This window comes from Mirounga angustirostris, unplaced genomic scaffold (genome assembly GCF_029215605.1).
Source record: "Mirounga angustirostris isolate CCGP_5_RB_7025 unplaced genomic scaffold, mMirAng1.0.hap1 SCAF_2, whole genome shotgun sequence".
Classification (NCBI taxonomy): Eukaryota; Metazoa; Chordata; class Mammalia; order Carnivora; family Phocidae; genus Mirounga; species Mirounga angustirostris.
In genome coordinates this window covers 133,871,589-133,895,939 of record NW_026991710.1, presented here as the reverse complement: position 1 = coordinate 133,895,939, position 24,351 = coordinate 133,871,589, and the positions used below count along the sequence as shown (strand labels likewise).

General features: G+C 36.5%; 1 protein-coding gene across 1 annotated transcript in view; it reads right to left on the bottom strand.

The window, feature by feature from the left end:
* The window catches only part of RXFP1 (relaxin family peptide receptor 1), a 100,046-nt gene that overhangs the window by 17,619 nt on the left and 58,076 nt on the right, over positions 1-24,351 (bottom strand). Inside the window, exons 4-10 of the mRNA XM_045880228.2 lie at positions 21,448-21,553; positions 16,529-16,600; positions 13,303-13,374; positions 9,028-9,099; positions 8,871-8,942; positions 8,207-8,281; positions 812-883 (exon numbers count right to left, since the gene is read on the bottom strand). Of these exons, the coding sequence (XP_045736184.1) occupies positions 812-883; positions 8,207-8,281; positions 8,871-8,942; positions 9,028-9,099; positions 13,303-13,374; positions 16,529-16,600; positions 21,448-21,553 (541 nt within the window). The remainder of the gene's footprint in view (positions 1-811; positions 884-8,206; positions 8,282-8,870; positions 8,943-9,027; positions 9,100-13,302; positions 13,375-16,528; positions 16,601-21,447; positions 21,554-24,351) is intronic.

The following is a 24,351-nucleotide window of genomic DNA, read 5'->3' as shown; positions in this document are numbered from 1 at the left end:
TTGGGACATAACATACACCCACAGAACCCGAGACTCAAGAAACAGTACATTTAATTACCTGACCTGCACTCTGATATTTCTATTCAATTCAATTAAACTTTGTTTCATTAAAAAAGCAAGTCAGAAGACACCATATTGCTTTCATCACCCACTTGTGACTTTCAACTCACAATTTGGAAAGCACTGTTCTGAAAGAATAACCCATAAATGAGGCAGTCGTGTTTTTATATTGAAAGAAGCTCCAGCATCCTTTGCTTTCATGGAAAAATCAGTGTGAGTTTAAAATAGGCCAGAAAGACGTAAGGAGAAATCATACTCAGTAACATTCTGAAGTTTATCCTGGTGTCCACAATTATATATCTTCAGGGGTGTAGACATTCTGCAGTATTTTAAAAAATTTTGGTTGTAATTAAATTTTTTCTGCAATCTCTACAGTAATAATTTGCAAAGGGCAAACATTCTTACAGATTAAGACTAACTTACTGTTTCTCAAACTGATATCCAAGGAGAGATTTTAGGTGGTCAATGAAAATTTCTTTCCATTAAAATGGGCATTATTTAAGTGTGAGAAAAACAGGTCTCATAAATAGAGTACTGTTGTGATGATCCATGCATGTTGTGAATCTTGATGAAGCTTGGTGTGAACTTCAATAATTTTGCCAATGCACTTCAGTTTCAGAAAACTTCAAGTCATAAGTGAACATTTGCCATAATTACTGTGCATGTTTATGCTAACTTATGTTCGCATAAATGATTAATTTTGTTTGTAAAGATATTTAACATCACTTCAAAAGGATAAAACACTACTTACAAAACAGTTAAATTACTGCAGGAAATGAAAGTCAAATTTCTTAAATTATGGATATGGTTGCCTTCAAGGTCCCTGAAACATAAAAACAAGAATGATAAAGCTAAATTTTAATCATAGAAATAAATTGGTCAAGAATTATTTGCTTTCTCATAAAATATCTTTTTTTCACATGCTGTTTATTTCATATAGATTCCCACATGTAGCCACTTACATAAGAGCTGAAATAATACATATATGTAATGCTTCTTTTTCTGTGTTCATAGTAAAAATGTTTTGAGTCACATCTGTATCATATGTTCATATGGGTACATATGTTATCCTGAGAAATGTGAAGAGAATGAGAAGTCAAATTAAAAAATTTGTTATGATAAATATCCACTTCCTTACCAGATATTTAATAGCGATATGTGTTAAACATCTGTCTACACCTCTCCCTTGTGGTATATTCAATAAAATCCTATCTCCTTAAAAAACGACAACAACAACAACAAAACATGTGTCTAGACTTACCAATGGCATTTCTCTAAGTGGTGTGAACCTATTTGCTACAGAAGTCTGCAGAAGATTCTAACATTGCTGCAGAAGCTCCTGCTGTCAAAACAGTGTTTCACCTCTACGTCCCTTGCCTAAACACACCCTAGGAAAAATTCTCAATAACCTTTTACCACTGAGAACACCATTGTTTGCTTTATTATATTGCCACACAGGCTACACTGTCCTTGGTTTTCCAACTTCCAGTTCAGGGAGATGCATAGAGACCCTTGCTGTGTGATGCCGTCACCAGCAGGAGTCTGGTCTGAGAAGTAAAACGTGTCAAAAACCATATATTTTAGTGTCTCTTCTTTATGGTGATCATGAAGGCATTCTTTTATTGTCCCTGTTTTGTCTTATCGTTAGGTTTATGGTGGAAGTTTGTAGAACAGAGAGTTAGCCAAGTTTAGGGATATACTTTCAGGAGTAGGTCCTTAAATCTCTTCTTTCTACCCCAAGACTTAGTTTTCTGGTCACCAAATAATATAGAGCTATTCAAGAACAATTGTGACTAAAGTGTATGAGCTGAAGTATGACACAGGTATCAAAATCTGCCAGGGAAACATGGGTAACCTTAAAAGAAACACCTATATTCTGCTGGGTAGGCTACATCTGGAATAGTCAGTTCTATTTTAGGCATTGCAATAAAAATAGACTTTGACCAATCAAGGCATATCTGAACAATCTGGAAGACCAGGATGTAAGGGGCCTAGAAATCAAGTCAATTGAAGAAAAGGGTGTATTTGTAATAGAAAAGAGCAAAATAAGAGAGCTATATTTGAAGTCAGGCTGTAGAAGATATCATAGGGTTTTTCTATGTTGCATCAGGTTGCAACATTAGATTTACTGGATGAAGGACACAAAATATGTTGAATTTCAGCTCACAATCTAGTGTCTAGAGAATAATCTTATTATTGCTATAGATATTTAGCAGAGGCAATATACCACAACTCAAGAATTTTGTAGACAGGATTTCTGTACTATATGGAATATTGTATTAGGTTTTAAATCTTGATTCTAGATCATCCTTCTAAAGAAAAAATTCTATTATCCTATGAAATTGGAAACTAAGTACTTATAGTACTACTTTTTTTGGTCATTAGCTTTGGTCAAAACTTCTGGTCTCTCACAATATATATTGTCAGTGACAGAGACCATCCATTTCTTTCCTCTTTTATTGCTGTTACCGAGAATCTACCACCAGGTGGTGATGCTTTCTTAAGTCTCACAAAGTATCCTTAGGTGAGTTGATATATTTTTCTTGTTAGTTACTATTATAACATCTTTTTTCCTATTAAACCAATAAAAATATTTAAGTTTTAATTTATATTTATATATATACTTATATAAATACATATATATAAGCATTAATTTACTAATTTGTAAAAATCAGTAAGAGGCACACCTCGAGGCATCATTTAGGGACTTTTGATTAAATTGTCAGTTTAGTTTAATTTTGAATTCATTTTAACCTTTATTGGGGAATTTGTTTTTGCTTTCTTCCTAAAATGAGAGGTTTTGGTCCTTGATACACAGGGATTTGGTTTGAGGCATAAACTTGAAAATTTTTTCTTTGATCTGAAGAACAACAGTAACAACACCAAAAATCTTGCCTGTTTCTTCTCAGCTTCCTCTCTTATCCCCTAGTGGCATTCTAAACATGCAAATCTCCTTAACCTCTACTTCCTCCCCCTACCTTTGAAACATTTCTGACTCCTATTTCAAGGAGAAAATTGAGGTGATGAGGCAGGGAGAACCTGCTGACCTTCTACTCAACATCTACACACTTACCTGTATATGCACCTGGTCTCCTAGTCTCAAGAGGAAGAGATGACCCTTCTCCTGTTTTAAGCTAATCCCTCCATCTGTTTTCTTGAGTTTGGCTTATGTATGTGTATGTCCTAAAATATATTATCAATTTTGGTGAATGTTCTTTGGACATTGTTTGCTTTCAGGTTTATATCTATTAGAACTAGGTGCAGGTGGGTCTGGCAGACACCCAACCATAACAGCATAAATACGTAACTACAGTTTGGTAGTCCAGGGCTAATTTGGTGGTTTTACAAAGTTGTTTCATGTTCACTTTTTTTTTTAAAGATTTTGTTTATTTATTTGAGAGAGAGAGAATGAGAGACAGAGAGCACGAGAGGGAAGAGGGCAGAGGGAGAAGCAGACCCCCCGCTGAGCAGGGAGCCCGATGTGGGACTCGATCCCGGGACTCCAGGATCATGACCTTAGCTGAAGGCAGTCGCTTAACCAACTGAGCCACCCAGGCGCCCCTCATGTTCACTTTTTACATGCCCTTGTCTTCATGGTTCGGGATGATGCTAAAGCTTGAGCCATCATATCCATGTTTTCTGGATAAGGAAAGAGAGGAAGAGCCTGCCTATTTCTCCTTAGGGAGAAGTTCCACACTATACTTCTTCCACCTTATTCATTGGAGCTTAGTCATGTGGCTATATCAAGATGTAGGAAAATCTGGGGATGTCATATTTTTGCTGGGCACACTGCTGTCCCAAATAGATCAGTTCTATTATTGAAAAGGGACATTGCAGTTTGATATACATAAATTAGAGTTAGCTCATTAGTTATGTTATTTAGTTCTTCATATTCCTTTTGGTTACTATATCAATTATTTGGTGCATATATATTTCTAATGTAATATCTTTCGTGAGAAATTGCACACTATAGCATTTAAATGTCCTTCTTAGTGTTGTTTAATGCAAATAGGCCAGAATTTTACATACTTAGATAAAAAAATATGATGTCTGTTTTTTTTTTTTTTGGTTTGCATCTACACGGAATACTTTAGAACAGCCTTTTATTTTTGATCTGTCTTAATCACTTAGTTATAGTTGTATTTTTTTTTTTGTAAATAGCAATGAATTAGGTTTTGTTCTGTGAGCCAATGTGAAGATCTCTTTTTTTTAAAAAGATTTTATTTATTTATTTGACAGAGACACAGCGAGAGAGGGAACACAAGCAGGGGGAGGGGGAGAGGGAGAAGCAGGCTTCCCGCTGAGCAGGGAGTCGGATGCGGGACTCGATTCCAGAACCCTGGGATCATGACCTGAGCTGAAGACCGACGCTTAACCATCTGAGCCACCCAGGCACCCCCTCTTTTCTTTTCTTTTTTTTTTTTTAAGATTTTTATTTTTATTTATTTGAGAGAGAGAGAATGAGAGACAGAGAGCATGAGAAGAAGAAGGGTCAGAGGGAGAAGCAGACTCCCTGCCGAGCAGGGAGCCCGATGCGGGACTCGATCCAGGGACTCCAGGATCATGACCTGAGCCGAAGGCAGTCGCTTAACCAACTGAGCCACCCAGGCGCCTCCCCTCTTTTCTTTTTAATAAGTAAGTTAAACCTGCTTAAGTGTACTGATATGACTAATTATCTGACTTCAGTCTGCTATTTAAAAATATTACCACATGGTTTTATAGGTTAAAAAAACTCAACAAATTAAAAAAAACTTTCTTTTAATCTTTAGAAAGGTTTGTATATTCTATTGGTTATCTTTATAATTATAACTTTACCTAATAAATCGTATCTTCTCTTTCTTAGAGAATAACAATACTTATTAATTTCCTATTATAATTTATATTATAAGCAATGATAAAATGAGAATATATTGTCTTCGTTTCTGCTCCTTTACTTTTCTCCCACCATATGATTTTGATCAGTTATATGCTTTTTATTAATGTTTGCCTTAGGAATATCAAATATCTACATATTGGTAGATTTGTTGGTTTTAAGCGATGTATTTTGATTCCTGGATATTTTTCTTTATAGTTCCATGGTTATCGCTTTATTCATTTTGAAACTGTTTACTCATCTAAGATTATTATGTCTTCTTGCTGAATTGACCCCTTTATCATTGTGTGATATCCCTCTTTATCCCTGGTTATAGTCCCTGTTCTAAAGTCTATTTTTTCAATATTATTTTGTAGATGATAAAGTTCCTTCTCATCCATGCCAAGGGAGCAATGTTGTTTTGTGGCTTTCCATAGCCTAAGCATAGTCTTGTTGGAACAGAATCGTAATATATGTACTCTTTGGTGACTTTTTCTTTATAATTCATATTACATTCTTGAAATTGAGCCATGTTGATTGAAGTAGGGCTAGTTCATTCATTCTAAATGCTGTGTGTGTATCGCATTTTATTTTTCCATCTGGGTCCATGTCTTCCAGCACCTTGCTCCATAATGTATTTTGTTGTTTTCTATAATTTCAAATTCTTCATATTAGCTTCTCTTGCCTATAAATAAACCTACTTCATCTCCCATCAAAATAAGTTTAATTTACTCTCTTGATCTTTAGTTCACCTTTGGCTATTGCCCCATCTGTTCATGGGCTTATTTATTACTTATATTTCTAACTTTTTGAATTTCCAAACTTCTATTGTGGTGTTTACAGTTTTTATTTTTTGCTTTGAAAGAACTATAATAAAGGTTTTAATCTGTTGTCTGTCATATATCTTGCAAGCATATTATCCTGGGCTGTCATATGTCTCTTATTTTATGCATATTTTTCCACTAAATCAGTTAAATATTTTTTTTTTTACCAACATACCTAACAGATTTTTCAGTTTATACTTTGCTAAATAAAAGTTCATGTGCAAGGTAAAGGTATTGTGATTAGTTTTAAAAGAACTGAATATTTATAAAGCAAAAATTATTATTACTAGCATTAAAATTGGGATAATACTATCAGGAATGCATATGAGATGACTTGTTTGGATAGTTAAAATTTAAAGATAGTAACTTTACTGATGAAATTGTAAAAAGTCTGACTCTATAGTAGTAAATCTTTTTTTTAGATTTATTTATTTATTGTATTGTGAGAGAGAAAGAGAGCTGGCATGTGGGAGTAGGGGGAGGAACAGAGTGGGAGGGAGAGGGAGAAGGAGAGAGAATCTCAAGCAGACCCTGCACGGAGCATGGAGCCCAACCTGGAGCTCGATCTCAAGATCCTGAGATCATGACCTGAGGTGAAACCAAGAGTTGGACGCTTAACCAGGGCTGCCTGTGTGACTCAATTGATTAAGCCTCCGACTCTTGATTTCGGTTCAGGTGGTGATCTCATGGTGGTGGGATCAAGCCCCATATGGGGCTCACAGGTCAGTGGGGAGTCTGCTTGGGATCCTCTCTCCCTCTCTCACTGCCCCTCCCCCTACTTGCGCACATGCTCTCTCTCTCTGAATCAATAAATCTTAAAAAAAAAAGAAGTTGGAAGCTTAACCGATTGAGCCATCCAGGTGCCCCTTTAGTAATAAATCTTAATTATTTAAAGGCACCTGGGTGGCTCAGTTGGTTAAGCATCTGCCTTTGGCTCAAGTCATGATCCTGGGGTCCTGGGATCAAGCACTGTATGGGGCTCCCTGCTCAGTGGGGAGTCTGCTTCTCCCACTGATCTGCCCCCCCCAGCACACATGTGCTCTCTCTCTCTCAAATAAATAAACAAAGTTTTTAAAAAAATAGAGTTTTATCTGGGATGTAGATTTGGCTGCCTTTTAAAAAGCAAAGGAAATGCTTATTAATGTATTGCACAATATCTGCTACATTTGCTTCTGGTCTCAGCGCATGAATTTTTAATTGCTAATTTACTTATGTAAATATTAATCAATTTTGCTTTATTACTAAGTTTGGATTACTGAGCATGTAATAACTGTTTAATGTGTTCATTTGAAAAAAATTTAATTACAATGAAGGATATTGAACTTAATTAGCTCTTTTCTTGAATACTTTAGCTTGTCAACAAGGGGGGTACTATGCTGTCATACCAAGACGCCCTCTGGACTCAGTAATGATTCTGGGGATGTTTGTCTTCCTCTAAATAGTTCCAAACTAGTGTGTTTTGAATTATTATGTCTGCTTTTTATAGCACTTCCCACTCCTGCTTTACTATCAGGTTGAGAGTTGTCACTTCACACTAATGTTTTGAACTTATCTTTCCCCTCTACTTTTTTTTTTTTAAGATTTTATTTGTCTATTTGTCAGAGAGAGAGAGAGAGAGAGCACAAGCAAGGGGTGAGCAGCAGGCAGAGGGAGAAGCAGGCTCCCTGCTGAGGAAGGAGCCCAATGCAGGACTCAATCCCAGCACCCTGTGATCATGACCTGAGCCAAAGGCAGATGCTTAACAACTGAGTCACCCAGGTGTCCTTTTCCCCTCTACTTTTAATCTGGCTCTTCTACTCTGCCATGAGCTTAGAAATCAAGCAACAAACAAAACTTCTGAGAATTTCCTACAGAATGAGAGACAGCGGAAGTTTTCATATAATACTGTATATGTGGTTTATTGATTGAACTTTTAAATAGTTATTTTGGTTACTTATTTATTCATTTTTACCTGCATTTTAAAAAGGCAAATTTACTGGGTAACTGAGCTCTGAATAGGTAGAATGATACTTACTACCATAAGCAAAGTTACTGTAAACATTTCCATGAAACATATTCTATTGTGATTAGACTTCAAAAATAAATTCTAAGTATCATATTCCCATGAGGCAGAATTTAGGAATGAGACTAAAGTGACTTAGTCTTTCTGTATCAAATTAATAGGTGAAAACAGACCGACAGAAGGAAGGAAGAAAGAAATGTTCTATAGCTGCTGGACATCCCTTCTGTTTTTCTTCTTCCTGCCTCCAAATTTTTTTTGTGCATGTGGGAGGTGTTTTATCTTGGCGAGAGTCTAGAGGAGTTCGTTTAGACAATGGGCACGTTTAGTAACAAAACCATGCTAAAGTAATTTGAGGAAATGTGATATGACATTAACAACTTATAATTTTTAGAAACCCAATATCCAAAATGAACTAGGCAAAACCAGGAAAGTTAGCTGACATCTTTAAGAAAAGGTTCATCAACTTACAGCCAATGCAGTCTTGGCATGTGCTGGCAAAGAGGTTTATCTGGTAAATGGGTAAAGACGTTATTCATCAATGTTCTGAAAAAGAAACGAAAGAAAAGAAGTCACATTTTTCTGGTTCTTTTCTCATCTTAAGTCAAACATGGTATTATCATTATCCTTTATGAAACCGCAAAAATCTATTAAGTTAGTTGTCTTCTCTTTTTTTTTTCTGTAAGTCTTGTTATATTTAAGTGCTTGTTAGTAATAAAATTTGACAAATGATAGTTGTCATATGGAGGAAGCAGCAATGTTAGTAACTGAAAGAAAGCCTGTGCCCTTCATAAGTGGGTAGTGAGAAGGAGTTGATTTTTCATTAATGTTATTTTTCTTTACCAAGCATAATACCCCGCAGTAATGGTGTGCTTGAGAATATTTCAATAAAATATGCCAGTAAGGCTGTATTTAGTTTTGATGGGCTGATGTCCTAGAAGACAGAAGATCTTATAAAAATCATTAAAACTACAAAAATAGCCTCACAGAAAATGATGAAAAGATGGCTTATAGTTGGAAAGGCCTTTTGGGGGCTTTAACAATTCCATATTTAATGCTGTTAAACTTAAAGCAGTAATTTTTTTTCATGTCTTTTCCTTCAATTGAAATATTTGCTTTAATTTTTAGTACTTACAAGAGAATAAGAGAATTTAGTCCATAAAATGTTAGTGGGGAAATTCGACTGAGGTGATTATCTTCAATTATCCTGCCAGCCAGAAGAAAAAATTGATTCATTTATATATTTAGAATGTAAAAACTAATACTATAAAATGCATGTAAATTAAACATACAGCCATTCTAGTCTGTGGAGATCTTCAAAAACACCCGGCCTCAAGGAAGTTATTCTGTTATGACTGAGATACCTGAAAAAAGAGAAATGACTCCAATAAATGTGTTACCTTCTTTTTTCTTGATTCTTTTTTAAAGATTTTTATTTATTTATTTGAGAGAGAATGAGAGAAAGCACATGAGAGGGGGGAGGGTCAGAGGGAGAAGCAGACTCCCTGCTGAGCAGGGAGCCCGATGCGGGACTCGATCCAGGGACTCCAGGATCATGACCTGAGCCGAAGGCAGTCGCTTAACCAACTGAGCCACCCAGGCGCCCTTTTCTTGATTTTTTAAAGATTTTATTTTTCAGTAATCTCTACACCCAACGTGGGACTCAAACAATCCTGAGATCAAGAGTCGCGTGCTCTTCTGACTGAGCCAGCAAGGTGCCCCAAATGTGTTACTTTCTTGGTATCTTACAATAAGGAAAGGAAAAACAAGAATCATCCATCTTAGATTTTCTTATATGCTATTCTCATCACACCTTTTCCCTTCTTTTGGGTCTCTAAAACGTCTTTGTCACGTACCTTTTTATGTCTAGGTTTTAGTTCCCCTTTAATCAATCAATCAATCAATCACTCTATTCATTCATTCACCTGTGCCTTTACTCATCAAATTGTTTTCGCACCTACTCTGTGGCACTATCATCCCTTTCTCTGAGGAGCTTTGAGTCTAGAGGGAAGACAGAATATGAACAAGTTATTACAGTAACGTGGGGAAAAGAGAGAAGTTTATAAGGTATGGTTGTTCTGACGTTGCAGCGGAGAACTTGGCTTTGTTGGGGGTGGGGAGAGCAGAGCATGGAGGAGTCAGGACACAGAAGCCTTTACTAAAGGGGGCACAATTGGATGAACGGAGATTTGGATGAAGATGTCATTCGCAAAACAAAGAATGGGTAGGAGTTCACATAGGCAGAGGAGATTGCTTATGCAAAGGTAAGAGGTCGGAGAGAGAGCAACAAGTGAAGGGATCACCAGGCATTTCAGTGCAGTCTCACCATGAAGGGGCTGGGAAGAGAGACTGAAGATGAACCTGGGAGGCAGGTGGGGGTCTGTTCTGGGAAAAAAGGACATTGCATGCCTTACCAAAGAGTTTGACCCCACCTTACCTACCCAACTTTACTTCTTATCCTTCTGCAGAGTGAACCAACTCTGTTCTGTTCTGTTGGTCTCGCCCTCCCTCCGTGTTTATTCCTACCTCAGTCTCTTTAGGACAGCAATGCGCTGCCTGACTCTGCTGTCAGCTTGAGTCCTGGCTTTGCTACTTATTTATTTATTTATTTATTTATTTATTTATTTATTTATTTATTTATTTATTTTTAAGATTTTATTTATTTGCGAGAGAGAGAATGAGAGACAGAGAGCATGAGAGGGGGGAGGGTCAGAGGGAGAAGCAGACTCCCTGCCGAGCAGGGAGCCCGATGCGGGACTCGATCCAGGGACTCCAGGATCATGACCTGAGCCGAAGGCAGTCGCTTAACCAACCGTGCCACCCAGGCGCCCCGAGGCTTTGCTACTTATTAACAGTATGACCCTAAGCAAGCCGTTAACTTCTGAAAGCCTCAGTTTCCCCAACTCTAAAATGGAGGTAATATTAGTACCTGCTTTATTGGGTTGTGGTAACGTTGGAGGCAATGTATGTCATAAGCACTCAGTACATATTTATTACAACAGCACCTCTGTTCATGCCTACAATTCTGATTTCTTTCCTTTCCTTTTTCCTCTCTGCCTATGACTCATATGCAAGTTTTAGTTGAAATTTTACTTCCACGGATACATGGACCACACTGATTTCTCTCTTTTCTCCATTCTGACAGTTTTTAGAGTTGACATCTTATAAAATTTCTCCTGCCGGCTGTCTTCCCTGTCTCCAGCAGGTTTGACTTTTGCTTAGGGATAGCAAGAGATGATGCCCCGTATTAGAACCACTTCTTTCCCTCTCCTGTAAACCTGGAACCCCATTTAGGCACAGGAAGGGTAAAGAATAACTACAACATTTCTCATGACCACCTCAGGGCTCTCTATTTATTTATTTATTTATTTATTTATATTTATGTATTATTTGTTTACTTGTTTTTTCTTTCAAGATTTTATTTAAATTCAAGTTAGTTAACATATAGTGTAGTACTAGTTTCAGGAGTAGAATTTAGTGATTCATCACTTGCATATAACACCCAGTGCTCATCCCAACAAGTGCCCTCCTTAATGCCCATCACCCACTTACCCCTCCTCCCACCCCCTCCCCTCTAGCCACCCTCAGTTCCCTATAGTTAAGAGTCTCTTATAGTTTGCCTCTCTCTCTGGTTTTATCTTATTTTGTTTTTCCTTCCCTTCTCCTCTGTTCATCTGTTTTGTTTCTTAAATTCCACATATGAGTGAAATCATATGGTATTTGTCTTTCTCTGACTGACTTATTTCCCTCAGCATAATACCCTCTAGTTCCATCCACGTTGTTGCAAATGACAAGATGCCATTCTTTTTGATGGCTGAGTAATAATCTATTGTATATATATACACATTTTCTTTATCCATGCATCGTTTGATAGACATTTGGGCTCTTGCCATATCTTGACTATTGTGGACAGTGATACTACAAATATTGGGGTGCATGTGCCTCAGAGGTCTCCTTTTAAAGCCAATAGCAATCCCCTAGGTACATTTGACCCACTCCCATATCCTATACCCATCTGTTTAGCCTAGTTCTGTTTATTTTCCTGAGTCATCCTTCACTGCTCCAGACCCCAAATGGTCACTCATTTCAGTGAATCTTTTTTTTTTAGATTTATTTTATTTATTTATTTTAGAGAGCAAGAGAGTGAGAGAGAGCATGTGCATGCACAAGTGGGGAGAGGGGAATAGGAAAAGGGAGAGAATCTCAAGCAGACTCCGCTCTGAGTGAAGAGCCCAATGAGGCCAGGCTCAATCCCACGATCCTGAGATCATGACCTGAACCAAAATGAAGAGTCGGACGCTTAACTGACTGAGCTGCCCAGGCGCCCCTTTCAGTGAATCTTAATAGCGGTTTTGATCTGAACAACACAGGTTTAGGATTTAATTAAGGAACTTCTTTTCATCATTCTTTAATTGTTGTGTGCATACTGGTTTTGTTTCCCCACCCTAGATCGTAAGCTTCTGGACTGCAAGAGGCATGCCTCTCTCTAGTGGTAGCATAGCCCTTTACCTGAAACATTAGGGTGTAAGCTGCTGGAAGGCAGCCTGTCTGACTTATCTTTCTATCCCACCTCCCCATGGTGTCTAGCTGAAAAATTACATACTATAAGGGCTAATGAATATTTATGGAAGAATGAAAAGCAGGAATCCAATGATTATCGCTGATAACCTGGAAGTATGTAACATCTTTAACAACCAAACAATATTCCAGTGCTATGAGTAACCATGGAAGGAGATGGAGGACCCTTTAAAATTTGTGGTACTATTCTTCACATCCGTTGAACTTTATACCAAATCTGGACTATCTTTCACATCCATTGAACATTAAACCAAGCAGAAGTTTTGAACAGATTCATGGGGGATTAGAGAGAAAGATAGTCAGGAGTCTAATGGGAATGAATCCAATATCGACTTTGGGTGATTTGCCAAGACAGGAAAGAGCAGGGATGGGATAGAAGGGAAGAGGACTTGACAAAAGTGGCTACTCTTAAGACATTGAGTTTCCAGGGCCCTTCTTCCATTTTGCTAGTGAAATGATTAGACAGCCTTTCCTCAATCCCAAACCCTCATGCTACAAACTAGGAATCTGACTGGAGTGACTTTCTTGGATTAGGATTTAAAAAAAGTGGTATAAGATAGAAAGCAAGGGGGGCAGAAATAGAAATATAGGGAGTTGTTGATTTATGCGAGTTTTGGTTATACTTCCATGCCATTACTTCTTACAGGAGGTTAGGTTCAGCTGCTTAGTAAAACTCAGTGAAATGGAACTTTGAGAAAGCCGATTTTAAAAAACTTTGCTAACTACAATGAAATATTACTTCATACCCATTAGGATGGCTGTTTTAGAAAAAAAAAAAATCCCCAAACAGCAAACCCCCAGAAAATAAGAAGTATTGATGAAGATGTGAAGAAATAAGGGCTGTTGAATTCAGGACTCACACAGAAGCTTGTCTGAGTCGGAACCCCAAGGGCACAGGGCTGTGCTGACCCTTCTGCGGATGTGGGCAGGAGGGCTGTGTGCAATGGACAAACTGTAGAATGGGCAAAGTAATTGGCACGGGTACTTACAGTTTAGTAAGACTGTAGAGTCCTCTGAACGCATAGATGGATATGGATCTAATCTTATTGTTTTGCAGGCACCTGTGGAGAGAATTATAAAAAAAATCATAATGAAACAGAGTTTCAGTTTTGCAAGATGTAAAGAGCTCTTTGGATGGGTGGTGGTGCCTGTAACACAATAGGAATGTATTTAATGGCTCTGAATGTACCTTGTAATTGGTTAAGATGGTACATTTTACATCCTATGTATTTTAGCGCAATAAACATTTTTTTAATTAAAAAAAGGTAAACATAGCACAATGAGTTAGGGAAACTAGATATCATGTCATTTTGTTTTGCTATTAAGTTCGGGTATGATTAGGCAAGTTTTATTTAGAAATTCTAGTTATAAACATGAACATGTAATAGTTAAAATTTAATATTTGAATTTTCTATAAGTAAAAATTTAATGCACAGTAAGGCACTCAATTATCAAACAGGCCCAGAAGTCAGACTTTTTAACATTTCCTGCTATAATAGGAAGATCGGCATTTAGCAAAGATCTGGCAAAAGTACAAGTATGTGATATCTTTAAGGCCTTGGATCATATTCTATGTTAATCACAAATCTGCCCAACAAGTCAGCTTTAATTTCATTAATTTGACACCCCAAGCCTTGCTCCAAAAAGTGTTTGAGGAAGCTTATAAGGAGTATTTATGGCAAAAGAAAAAAATGAAGTAAAAAGACTCAGGACTAGAAGAATATAAATTAGACTGGCACGTCAAGACAAGAATGCAGTCTTAAATAGTTAACTAGTCATCCAGGATGATTGGCCTTGGGTTAACTGGAGGTCAAAGGAGATAGGTACCAGAGCGCAAGCAAATGCATCAAAGGCACCCTTGCAAAGTTTTGTACCTCTGCGTGTACTGGCCCAGGTTGTAAGAAATGACAAAGTAAGGGCTTTGAGCCTGACTTCTTGTTCTGAATACAGGTTATCATTGTCCTTTAGGGCGTTCTGAAGTTTATATATATATATATATATATATTTATAAATATTAGGAGCAATTAGGAAGAAACCAATATGAACACATTTTTTTTTTTAAAGATTTATTTATTTGAGAGAGAGAGAGCGAGCGTGGGGTGGGGGGGGCAGAAGTAGAGGGAGAGAGAATCTCCAGCAGACGCCCTGCTGAGCACAGAGCCCACTCGGGCTCGATCTCACAACCCTGAGATCATGACTTAAGCCAAAATCAAGAGTCGGACACGGGATGCCTGAGTTGGCTCAGTTGGTTAAGCGTCTGCCTTCAGCTCAGGTCATGATTCCGGAGTCCCAGAATCAAGCCCCGCATCAGGCTCCCTGCTCAGCGGGGAATCTACTTCTGCCTCTGACCCTCCCCCCTCTCATGTTCTCTCTCTCAAATAAATAAATAAAATCTTAAAAAAAAAAAAAAAGAGTTGGACACTTAACCAACTGAGCCACCCAGGCACCCTCAGTATGAACGAGTTCTTAGTTAATTAGAAATTTTGACTAAAAGGGGTTCCCTATTTCTCGAACATGCAAGAAAGCCTAACTTTGATTGTAAAAATGTTATTATTAAATTTATTATGCTTTTAACAATTTCACAGAACATGCCGTGGTTCCAGTTACATAATAGGGAATGCATCTTTTTCACTAATACACAGAGAAGCTTTAGCATGTGTTTATTTGTTTCTAAGTATTTTAATGATCAGTGATTAATAGACTGTATTGCATGGAGGTTGAGCAAAGCTATATCTCTAATAATCAGGTAGAATTTTTTTTGTAATTAGGCTATTTTGATCTACCAGTTAAAACAAACTGGCTGTTCAAGAAGTAATTTGGGGCACCCAGCTGGCTCAGTCAGTAGAGCACATGACTCTTGATCTCGGGGTTGTGGGTGTGAGCCCCACTTTGGGTGTAGAGATTACTTAAAAAGAAAATCTTTAAAAAATTAGTTCAATGTTTATTGTGTAAAAATACTAAACTACTGTGTTATATAAACCTGAATTTTGATATTTAAATTGGGAGTATTAACGCCTTTTAGACATGTGGACATAAGGTGGTGCTACAGATCCAAAAAATTCTTCAGTCTCCAAAAATCAGAAAATAGAATACCGAAGCAACCTCTTGAAGTTTTTACATAAGGCCTAATTTTGAAAAGCTCTTCTCTGCTGACTGTTAAACATCCAGAATAAAGTTTTGAAAGTCATTTTTATTGAAAAAATTTTTTTTAAATATGAAACATACTTTTTTGCAGATTATCTGGGTTTTGAGTACATTTCATTGGATGAAGTAGATTAATTTTTCTTCTGATTTTGCTCTATTTCTATTTGTTTTCTTAAAGAAGAATGTACAGATAGATATAGATCTATGTGTGAGGTTTCTTCAGTGTAAAACCAGAACTAAAACCGACATAGTATGAAAATGAAACTAGGAATTCTGGGATGTTTTCTAGTTAGCATGATTCAGGCACAGGATATTTAAACCCAACAGTTCAAGTATGATATGATTTAGTCACAGAGTTGCACTAAATAACAGGTAAACATACCCCGGGCCATTATGGATTTTTGGAGTATACATGAAAATGCTGAACTGATGGGAACCTAGCATGTCAGATACTACTTGAGGCGAAAATAAAACAACCTGCACGGCAGATACGAAAATGGAATGAAGTCCCCCAAACAACATGCTCTGGGGTTTCAAACCACCACAACTTGCTCTCTTAGCTGGAGACTGAATTTGCAAACGCGGAAGAAAATTCTTCACAGGCTAGTGTGTGGCAGGAGAACTCAAAACTTACGTGCTCCAGTTTTTTTGGAAATAAGTGTCTGTAATTTTTCTAGAATGGCTTCTAGAACACCTCAAAAAAACGAGTTGCCTGGTAGTGTCTAGCTAACAGCTAAATAATTTCTTGAGGAGGCATTAGACTTAAACAGTGGTGTAGTGCTGGTCCGTGCAGAAGTGGGAAGAGATAGGGGCGCCTGGGTGGCTCAGTCGGTTGAGCGACTGCCTTCGGCTCAGGTCATGATCCTGGAGTCCCGGGATCGAGTCCCGCATCGGGCTCCCTGCTCAGCAGGGAGTCTGCTTCTCCCGCTCCCCCTGTGGTGCTCTTTTTCTCTCTCACTCTCTCTCTGAAATAAATAAATAAAATCTTAAAAAAAAAAAAAAAGAAGTGGGAAGAGATAGGCCAAAACAATGTGAGTTAATTTTAATGCTGGGAATTAAATTTTTTCTTACAGCTTCTGAAGATCACGGTACTTCTTGAAGCCGTCAGGAGGAAGCTTCCTTATTAAGTTCCACTGAAGTGACCTGAAATAAATGTAAGTTGTGGTTCTTAAAGTGTTTTTTTCTTTACTTTTATACTACAACAGTGTAAATAATTATAAGCTTCATTTACTTTAGCACCAGCCTTCAGGAGACATTTTATTTCACGATGTTACTCTCGTATCCATAGTACCATTTGAACTAGGTCTAACTGTTAGTTTTGTATTATTACAGATATTTATCTTTTCTTAAATTTAGGTTACAACATTGTCATTCTAACAAAACACAAAAGTAATGAAACTGGGAAAACAGTTGTCAGTTGCATTTTCCTTTCCTCTTTTTATTTAACAGACACTAGAAAGCATCTCGTTTTTGAAGTGGCAGTAAAAACAGTATGTTCTGTTTAAAGCACCTTCAAGAACTTAAGTAACTTTATATTCTTCAATATTGCATTGCTCACATCCCACTACCTTTACTTCCTTTTAAAATTTTTTATGAAGGCAACTGTCAAATGGTAAGTACAACTGAACCGTCTTTATTCAATGTGATTTCATTTCAATTTCTAGTAAATTGTATAGATTCACTTGAATCACAATTTGATATGTAGCTTGCCGCAAACCAGGTCCACATAATTGTGGTTGTACTGGGAAGGATTTAAACCTTTAATTTTTTAAAGAAAAGCAATGTGAGGTAGTAGGAAAAGAAAATTAAAGAAGCAAAAAACCAAACCAAACAGAACACCCCCCAAACCATTGCAGTTGGAGTCTCTTGCATGAACCATACATAATCTTTCCTTGTCAGTCTCTTTAACTGTGAAAGCATCTATTTGTACTAAATGACCTGTAATAATATAATGCAGTTGTTACTGTCTTTATATAATACGATGGAGCAGATGCTCCTTGTTAAGTGAACGATAGACTGCATTGTGTGCAGGTTGTCCGCTGTGGGATAAACCTTTGGAGATGCTTGATAGGCAAAAAGGACTCAGGTTATGACAACATCATACAGTAGGCATTACCAGTGTTAGTTGTTATGTTGGTTTGGACCAGTGTTGCTTAAACTTGATAATCAAATGAAGACTTCTTAAGGCAAAATAGTTTCTCAGACTCCTCAGGACACAGTTTTGGAATCTAATTTGAGAAATGCTATTCTAGGGTTTAGGAGACCATGTATTCTCAATGGGTATGTTATTGCTCCGAGGTGTGAAAACCGGTTCTTAAGGAGGGAAAAAACATCTTACCTTTTTAAATGGATGAAGAACAGGTATACATAAACAGAGATACAGTATATGTGTTCTATTAAAATTTCACAGGAGGGGACAAATAGGAAAAAATGTCTGAAAGGGCTTGGGGGGGGCAGTAATGAAAAGAAAAAAAATTTAAGAAACACTGTTCTGGACTATGCATAGCAGTCACTTAGTGGTTTTTAATGAATGAATGCCAAAGGCTGATTAACTACGAACTCTCTCTTGAAATCTTTCTTAGCTGCCAGGCGATCACTAAATGTTCTTTCATTCCTTATGTTAGCTAATTGAGAATTCCTGTTCTACTAATCATTCTTCCTTGGCTTGGATCTTCAATTCTGCTTTACATCATGTACTACATGTTTGTGTTGTATAAAAATGAACAGTTGAATATTTGAGTTTGATTTAAAAATATGGATTAAGCTTAGTGTGTTTTCAAAAATGTGTTCATTCATTCATTTTCTCAACATATGTTGAATTCCATTTGCACTTTGGAAGAAAAGGATAATGTCACTGCTCTTAAGAAGCTTATACTCTATTTGGGTGACAAAGAACATAGTTTGTCTATAAATAGAGAGTTTTCTTTGGACCATGACTTCAGTTTTATAGCCCAGGGCTGAAAAGGCCATCATCTTGTTTTATTTTTATTTTATTTATTTTCTTTTGACTTCAATTAAAAAACACTGTTTAGAGCTTATTATATTCCATTAGGAACTTTGGAGGATATATAGAAAAGCCAAGTTGTAGGTCCCCATTGAGCTTATGGCACTTCCCTTTTTCTGGTAGAGAAGATTAGGACCCTAATCACTATAGCGCAAGGAAGAATGTTTGATGATCTTCAAAGAGACACAAGTGGGGTTCTATGAGAGAATCCAAGAGGAAGAGGCTAATTGCACCTGAGTGGGAAGGTTACTCTGGAGGGAAGGAAAGCTCATTTAAGGATTCCTAAGTAATGTTTCTTAGAAAGTTGTTTTTTTTATTGATAGTGCCTAGGATTTATAGGCTACTTCTTTCCAAATATTTTAACAAATAGCATTCTCCATATTTTCATAATAACCTGTTGAAATGGAAAAAGGTAGGTGGTATTATTCTCACTGAATAGGACAAGCCAAAAAACTTTTTAATACGATAAATTCTTGTGTTTTAAAGTGTAATATTCCAAGTCTGACTCTTTACAAAGTGGTGTGTGTATGCGAAAGAGAGAAACTAACCTAGTTTAATTATTATTGTCAAGGCTAGCCACAGTTTTGATAAAGTTCTTACAATCAGATTATGTAGTTTAGTGATTGAATTCTAGGATCTTATAGTCAGCCCTCACACAGTCAAAACTAATGTTTAGGAAGTCAGAACAATGTATAAATAATCATATTTATTTGTTTGTCTCTTTTGTTCAATTGAGTTTATGTGAAATGTCTTAAAAATCCCAACTTCAATACATATTACTTGGATTATTGGTTTCTTTGATACTTATATATGATTTAGTCCATTTCTGACATTTCCCTATGAGAGTTCCAATTCAAAATATGGAACGAGCTCAGTAATAAAATTTGATATTTACTCTTCTAATGTATTTGCTGTAAAGCCCACAGTTCCTTTTCTCTATGGAATTGAACGAAGACTGGGGCGAGGTGTGATGTTGAGTCGGAGTTCTGCAGAGTAAAGTAGAAATGGACAACCTGAATCAAGCTGCTCAACCCAAAGCACAAGAAATTACTATTTTTTTTTTTAATAAAGTGTTACAGACACAAACTCCTGAGCTTTATTTCTCCATCTCCAAATTCCTGTTGAGAATTTCTACTGACTGACCTGTTAACTTCAAGTTGAAAAAGGCATCTAAAATTGGAGTCCTAATCTTTCCCACTTACTGTCACCCAGTCTCCTCATTCTCCCACCGCTCTATTACTCAGGATGGAAACTCTGAAGTCATCTTGGACCCTTCCTTCTCTCTTGCTTTCCTATAGACCATCTTCACGAGGAGCTGTCCCATCCCAGTTTCTATACCAAGGCTTGAAAACTGGTGGCTCACAGGAGTGCACGCACTTCTTTATAAATATATGTACGAATGGTTGTACTAATGGCTGTATGAATGTATGTATGAATGTACTGAGCCAGAACAGTTTTTTACTTTAATTTGAATCCGAGTACCTTTGGGTATTCTTTCGGGGCATGCATCTTCTGGTTAGTATTGCCTATCTTCTTCCATCCCTCCAGTTCTGTTCCTCTCTTCCTTTCTTATGCAAAGTTTGGCTAAGTTGTAGAAGAACGGATTCAATTCTTACTTTTAGGAAAGTGAAAAATGAGATTGGCAGCATCAGGGTATTCTTTGACTCATTTTCTGATAATTTGATACAAACAGTGGGGGTGATAAATGTTTCTCTTTGAAAATAGAATGAAATCATCTCAAGTTTTATACCAAGCAGGTCAAGTCATGATTTAAATCATGGAAACTCTCCACAGAACCTCAGATTATTTTTTTATTCTAGTAAAATATTATTATTATTTTCTAGTAAGACTAATCACTATGAAAAAGAGCTCTGGTGACTTGAGGATAGGATAGAATGCTAGCCTTAGTCCGAGTGGGACTGTCACCTCCTTTGGAAAACAAGTCTTTGTGGTTTAACCTGCTTGATGTTCTTAGCTCATTGCCAATTTGGATAAGTTCTTTAGGTCTTACTTACTCAGTTGAGTAAACCCACCCAGATTTTGTTAATTTAATGCCACCACTGTCTACAGGAACTCTGAGCTCTAGCTCTCTCTGCCTCTTATAGTTCAAGCATATGAGCTGCTCTGTTATGTGGTTTGGGTTGGCAAAGGCAGGACTTATTTGTAAACTTAAGAATTACTCCTATTTTGTCTTCATATACTCAAAAGTCAGAGCCATACAGCACTAAAACATCTGGATGAAACAAAAAACTCAGCAAAAACATTGGATTAAAGTATCTACCCTCCCCTTATTTCTTTTGAAAAGTTTCAAACAAATGTGTGTGACTGTGTTGCTAAAGTTTGCTGAATTCAAATTAGTACTGGATCAACAAACCACTTATTATGAGGATAATTTTCTTCTACATACATAAGTTTGAGTTACTCGTGGGGGGAAAAAAACAACATCAACATCTCTGTGCCAAATGTGATTCAGAAGAGTTAGATTTTAAATATGAATTCATAAAAATGAATATGTTATCCAATTTATTTCACTTGTTTTCTTTTTTTATTTATAGATAAGAGTGTTTCCAACAAAGTCTAAAAGAGCTTTCAATAAATGTCAGTTCTTGTAATAAGAAAACTCTATATAATAGTTTAGCTGGCAGCCCTTTTTCTTTAGTAGCACGTAAATGATGACATCTTTTGTTTAGATAAAATATGATACTAAATACTAAATAAGATTATTATGAAGGTCTAAATAAGTTACATATCTAAATACTCCATAGGTTTATTATGAAGGACTAAATAAATGAATATATAGAATAATTTAGAGTGGGGCCTAACATTTAATAAATGTAAAATAAATAGCAGCAATCATTATAATTGACCGAGAGCAATGACATCATCTTTGAATAAAAATGCATTAATAATGACAAGGCCTTAATTATGATACAATTTTACAGGTGCTATTCTGGCTGTCAGGATGAAGCCATTCTTTTCTACTTACATTACAGTCACATTTGAAGAAACTGATGGAACAGCTCGTAAATTGGTCTCATCACAGTCAACCTCTAAACCTCGGCAAAGACATTGCATGGGCACAGAACCGACCACTGAATAAGGAGGAAGTTGTAAGGAATGGGGATAGTGAGGGACCAGGAAGAGGAGGGTAATGAAAAGAAAGAAATGAAAAGCTATGAGAAAATTATTTAGTACAAAAGTGTTTTACCTAAGCAATATGGGCAATTAAGGTTACAAAGTTTGCTTTTAATTTAATGTTAAAATGATGCTACAACATTAAGATAAGAAAACAGACACATTTACCAGCCCATGCATTTCTGTAAATAGCTGACTGCTCTTCTCTATTTACTGCAAAATGAATGAAGTCATCTGCTTTTACTCACCCGAGGAGAGTGGTTATGTCCAGGGGTGACATGATAGTGTGTGATGGGCTTTAATGTCCACATTAAAGCTGCTACTTAAGAATAAAGTATTTATTAATAGCATAATCAAACCCTTAATGGAAGACTAAGTCATTTTTAACTAGTGAGAAAGAGGACTAAACATGAACTTATAGTGTTGGTAGAATTCTTTTTTTTTTTTCTTCTGGAAAATTCAGGAGTTCTTTAAAGGATTATTTTTAAATGATCTTCTTTTGGCTTATGTAGGGATGTAAGGATGTCTAAAATGTCATTTATGGGAGTGAACTTTTTTTATGCATAGCCAGCCATTCTATTCTCCCTGCTAGTGTCAGGAAGAGGGAGAATTGGATGTATGACTTTGGCCATCTTGTGGGACTGCAGTCATAGTCTTAAAGATGTGATCCCATAGTTCTAAAGTCTACTAGAGACTTGCAGTGATGTGTTCATCTAGCTCAATAGTAGAATAGGATTGTTAGTCAGTTTAATAGAGTCTGATTCCTGCCTATGTGGGGAATGATTGATTAACGAGAACCATGAGGAGTGCTTCCCCTCTACATTTACTTTGAAACCCTAACCCGTAGAGCAGAGGTTACAGACTCGTGTCTGCAGGGGACTGGTGAAATAGGTGTAGGCCTTGTCCAGATGTCCCAGTGGACCAGCTTCTCCTGTTGTCATGTTGGACGGGAATACATGTAGCCAAGTCAACAACTTTCTCGTAAGAAGCCAGAAATACAATGTTGTATAGATAATTACCTATTTAAAAAATGAGGATAGCCAACTCAAAATATTTTAAAACATCACAGAACAAACAAAACTTTCTATGAGAATTTTCTGCTTGTAGGCTTCCAGTTTTTGATCTTTTACAGTAAATCTTCCAGAGAGCAGAAAAGTGTCTGAATGGCAAAGTAGAGATTTCTATGACAAAGCTGGTGGATGATTGTTAATGAGCACAGTTGGCTAGTAAATAGGAGACTTTGACCTAGTAAATATCCCTTTGCTCAGCTATGGGATGACAGGTGTTCTTCCTCTCCTCCCAAATAACTCTACCGCCTATTTTACAGGGTTATAAGAGATCAAAATCATAACTTAGGTTTTGTGTTTTCTGTAAACAGAGTCTCCGCCAAGGACTTTTAAACAGTTTTATGGTTGTAAGTAACCATTTTGGCTGTGGATCTCAGAAGCTGAAAACTGATTTTGTCTCCAAGTTATAAGCCACATCCAACATGAGTGTTGTGGGTTGGGAAGAATGTGGGTTGGGAAAGAGGGTGGAGGTTTTGAGAGTGAAACTAGGAAGGGTAAAAATGGAAGGAGTGAAATTAGCATTACTTCCAGCATGTTTTTTCCATTTATATTGATGGAGTTAAGATAATTCATATATGTTGATTACAGGGTTACCTGTAATAGGGAAAAATGAAAAAAATAACACCGAAATATCCAACATCAAAAGAATGATTAAGCACATTATGACACTTAAAAATATATTATATAGTATATTCAAAAGGAGCTTGTAACAGCATGGATACCTGATTATGCTAAAATGCTAAATGAAAATATGATAAAAATGGTTTGTACAGGAAATTTCAACAATGTTAAAATAAAAAAGATGAATAATGTGCCAGCAGGTTAATGCTGGTAGCCTCTGAGTGGTGAAATTATGGTTGAGTAAACAAACAATTCTTTCTAAATCTTTGTACTTTCCATATCCCTCAAATTTGAACTCTAATACTATGTTAATGATAGATATATTTTCCATGATATTGTTCCTGAGAGGTGACTTTATAAATGTGAATTCCTCACATTCTTTCACCCAGCCAAAAATTATTATAAGCCATTCTTAGTTTAATTTCCAATAAATCCTTATAATAATCTGATTTAAATAAAGTGGTAAAATAGGAACTGTAAGTTTCACCCCCAAATTTTACACTACACTTTCCATTCTGTTTTATACTGCTTTTTTATTACCACCCTTCCTGAACTGTCTTTAAAGAACTCTAATTGAAAATTACATATTTGTTCTTTACCAAAAACTGATAAATTTTTTTTTTGATATATCATTTAATGTATAGCTCCATTCTTCCCATTAGTTATACTTAGGACACATTTCTCCCAGAGTTCAAGATTAGGCAAAAAGTTATCTCTCTTGCTGACTTGATCTATTTTTCCCCACCATTTGTTTGTTTTTGCTTTACAAGCCAGGCTATAAAAGTTATGTAACCCATTGTCTTCCTTCTTTAGCTTGATGACTACAAAATTCAGAACTAAGCTTTGGACACAGGTATTGAACTTTTCTCAGTGAGGATTTCTTTATATAATTTTTCTTCCCATTCCTTTCCCCATTCACTGTTGATTTTTTTGTCTTATATGTTATACTAATGGCTTAAGTCTGTTAGTAGCCATATTTTTATTGTAAATTGCCTAAAATCCAGTTGGGAATAAGGAGATATAAAAAGATTCAATTAAAATTTAAGAAATGAAAATAAAAGGCTATC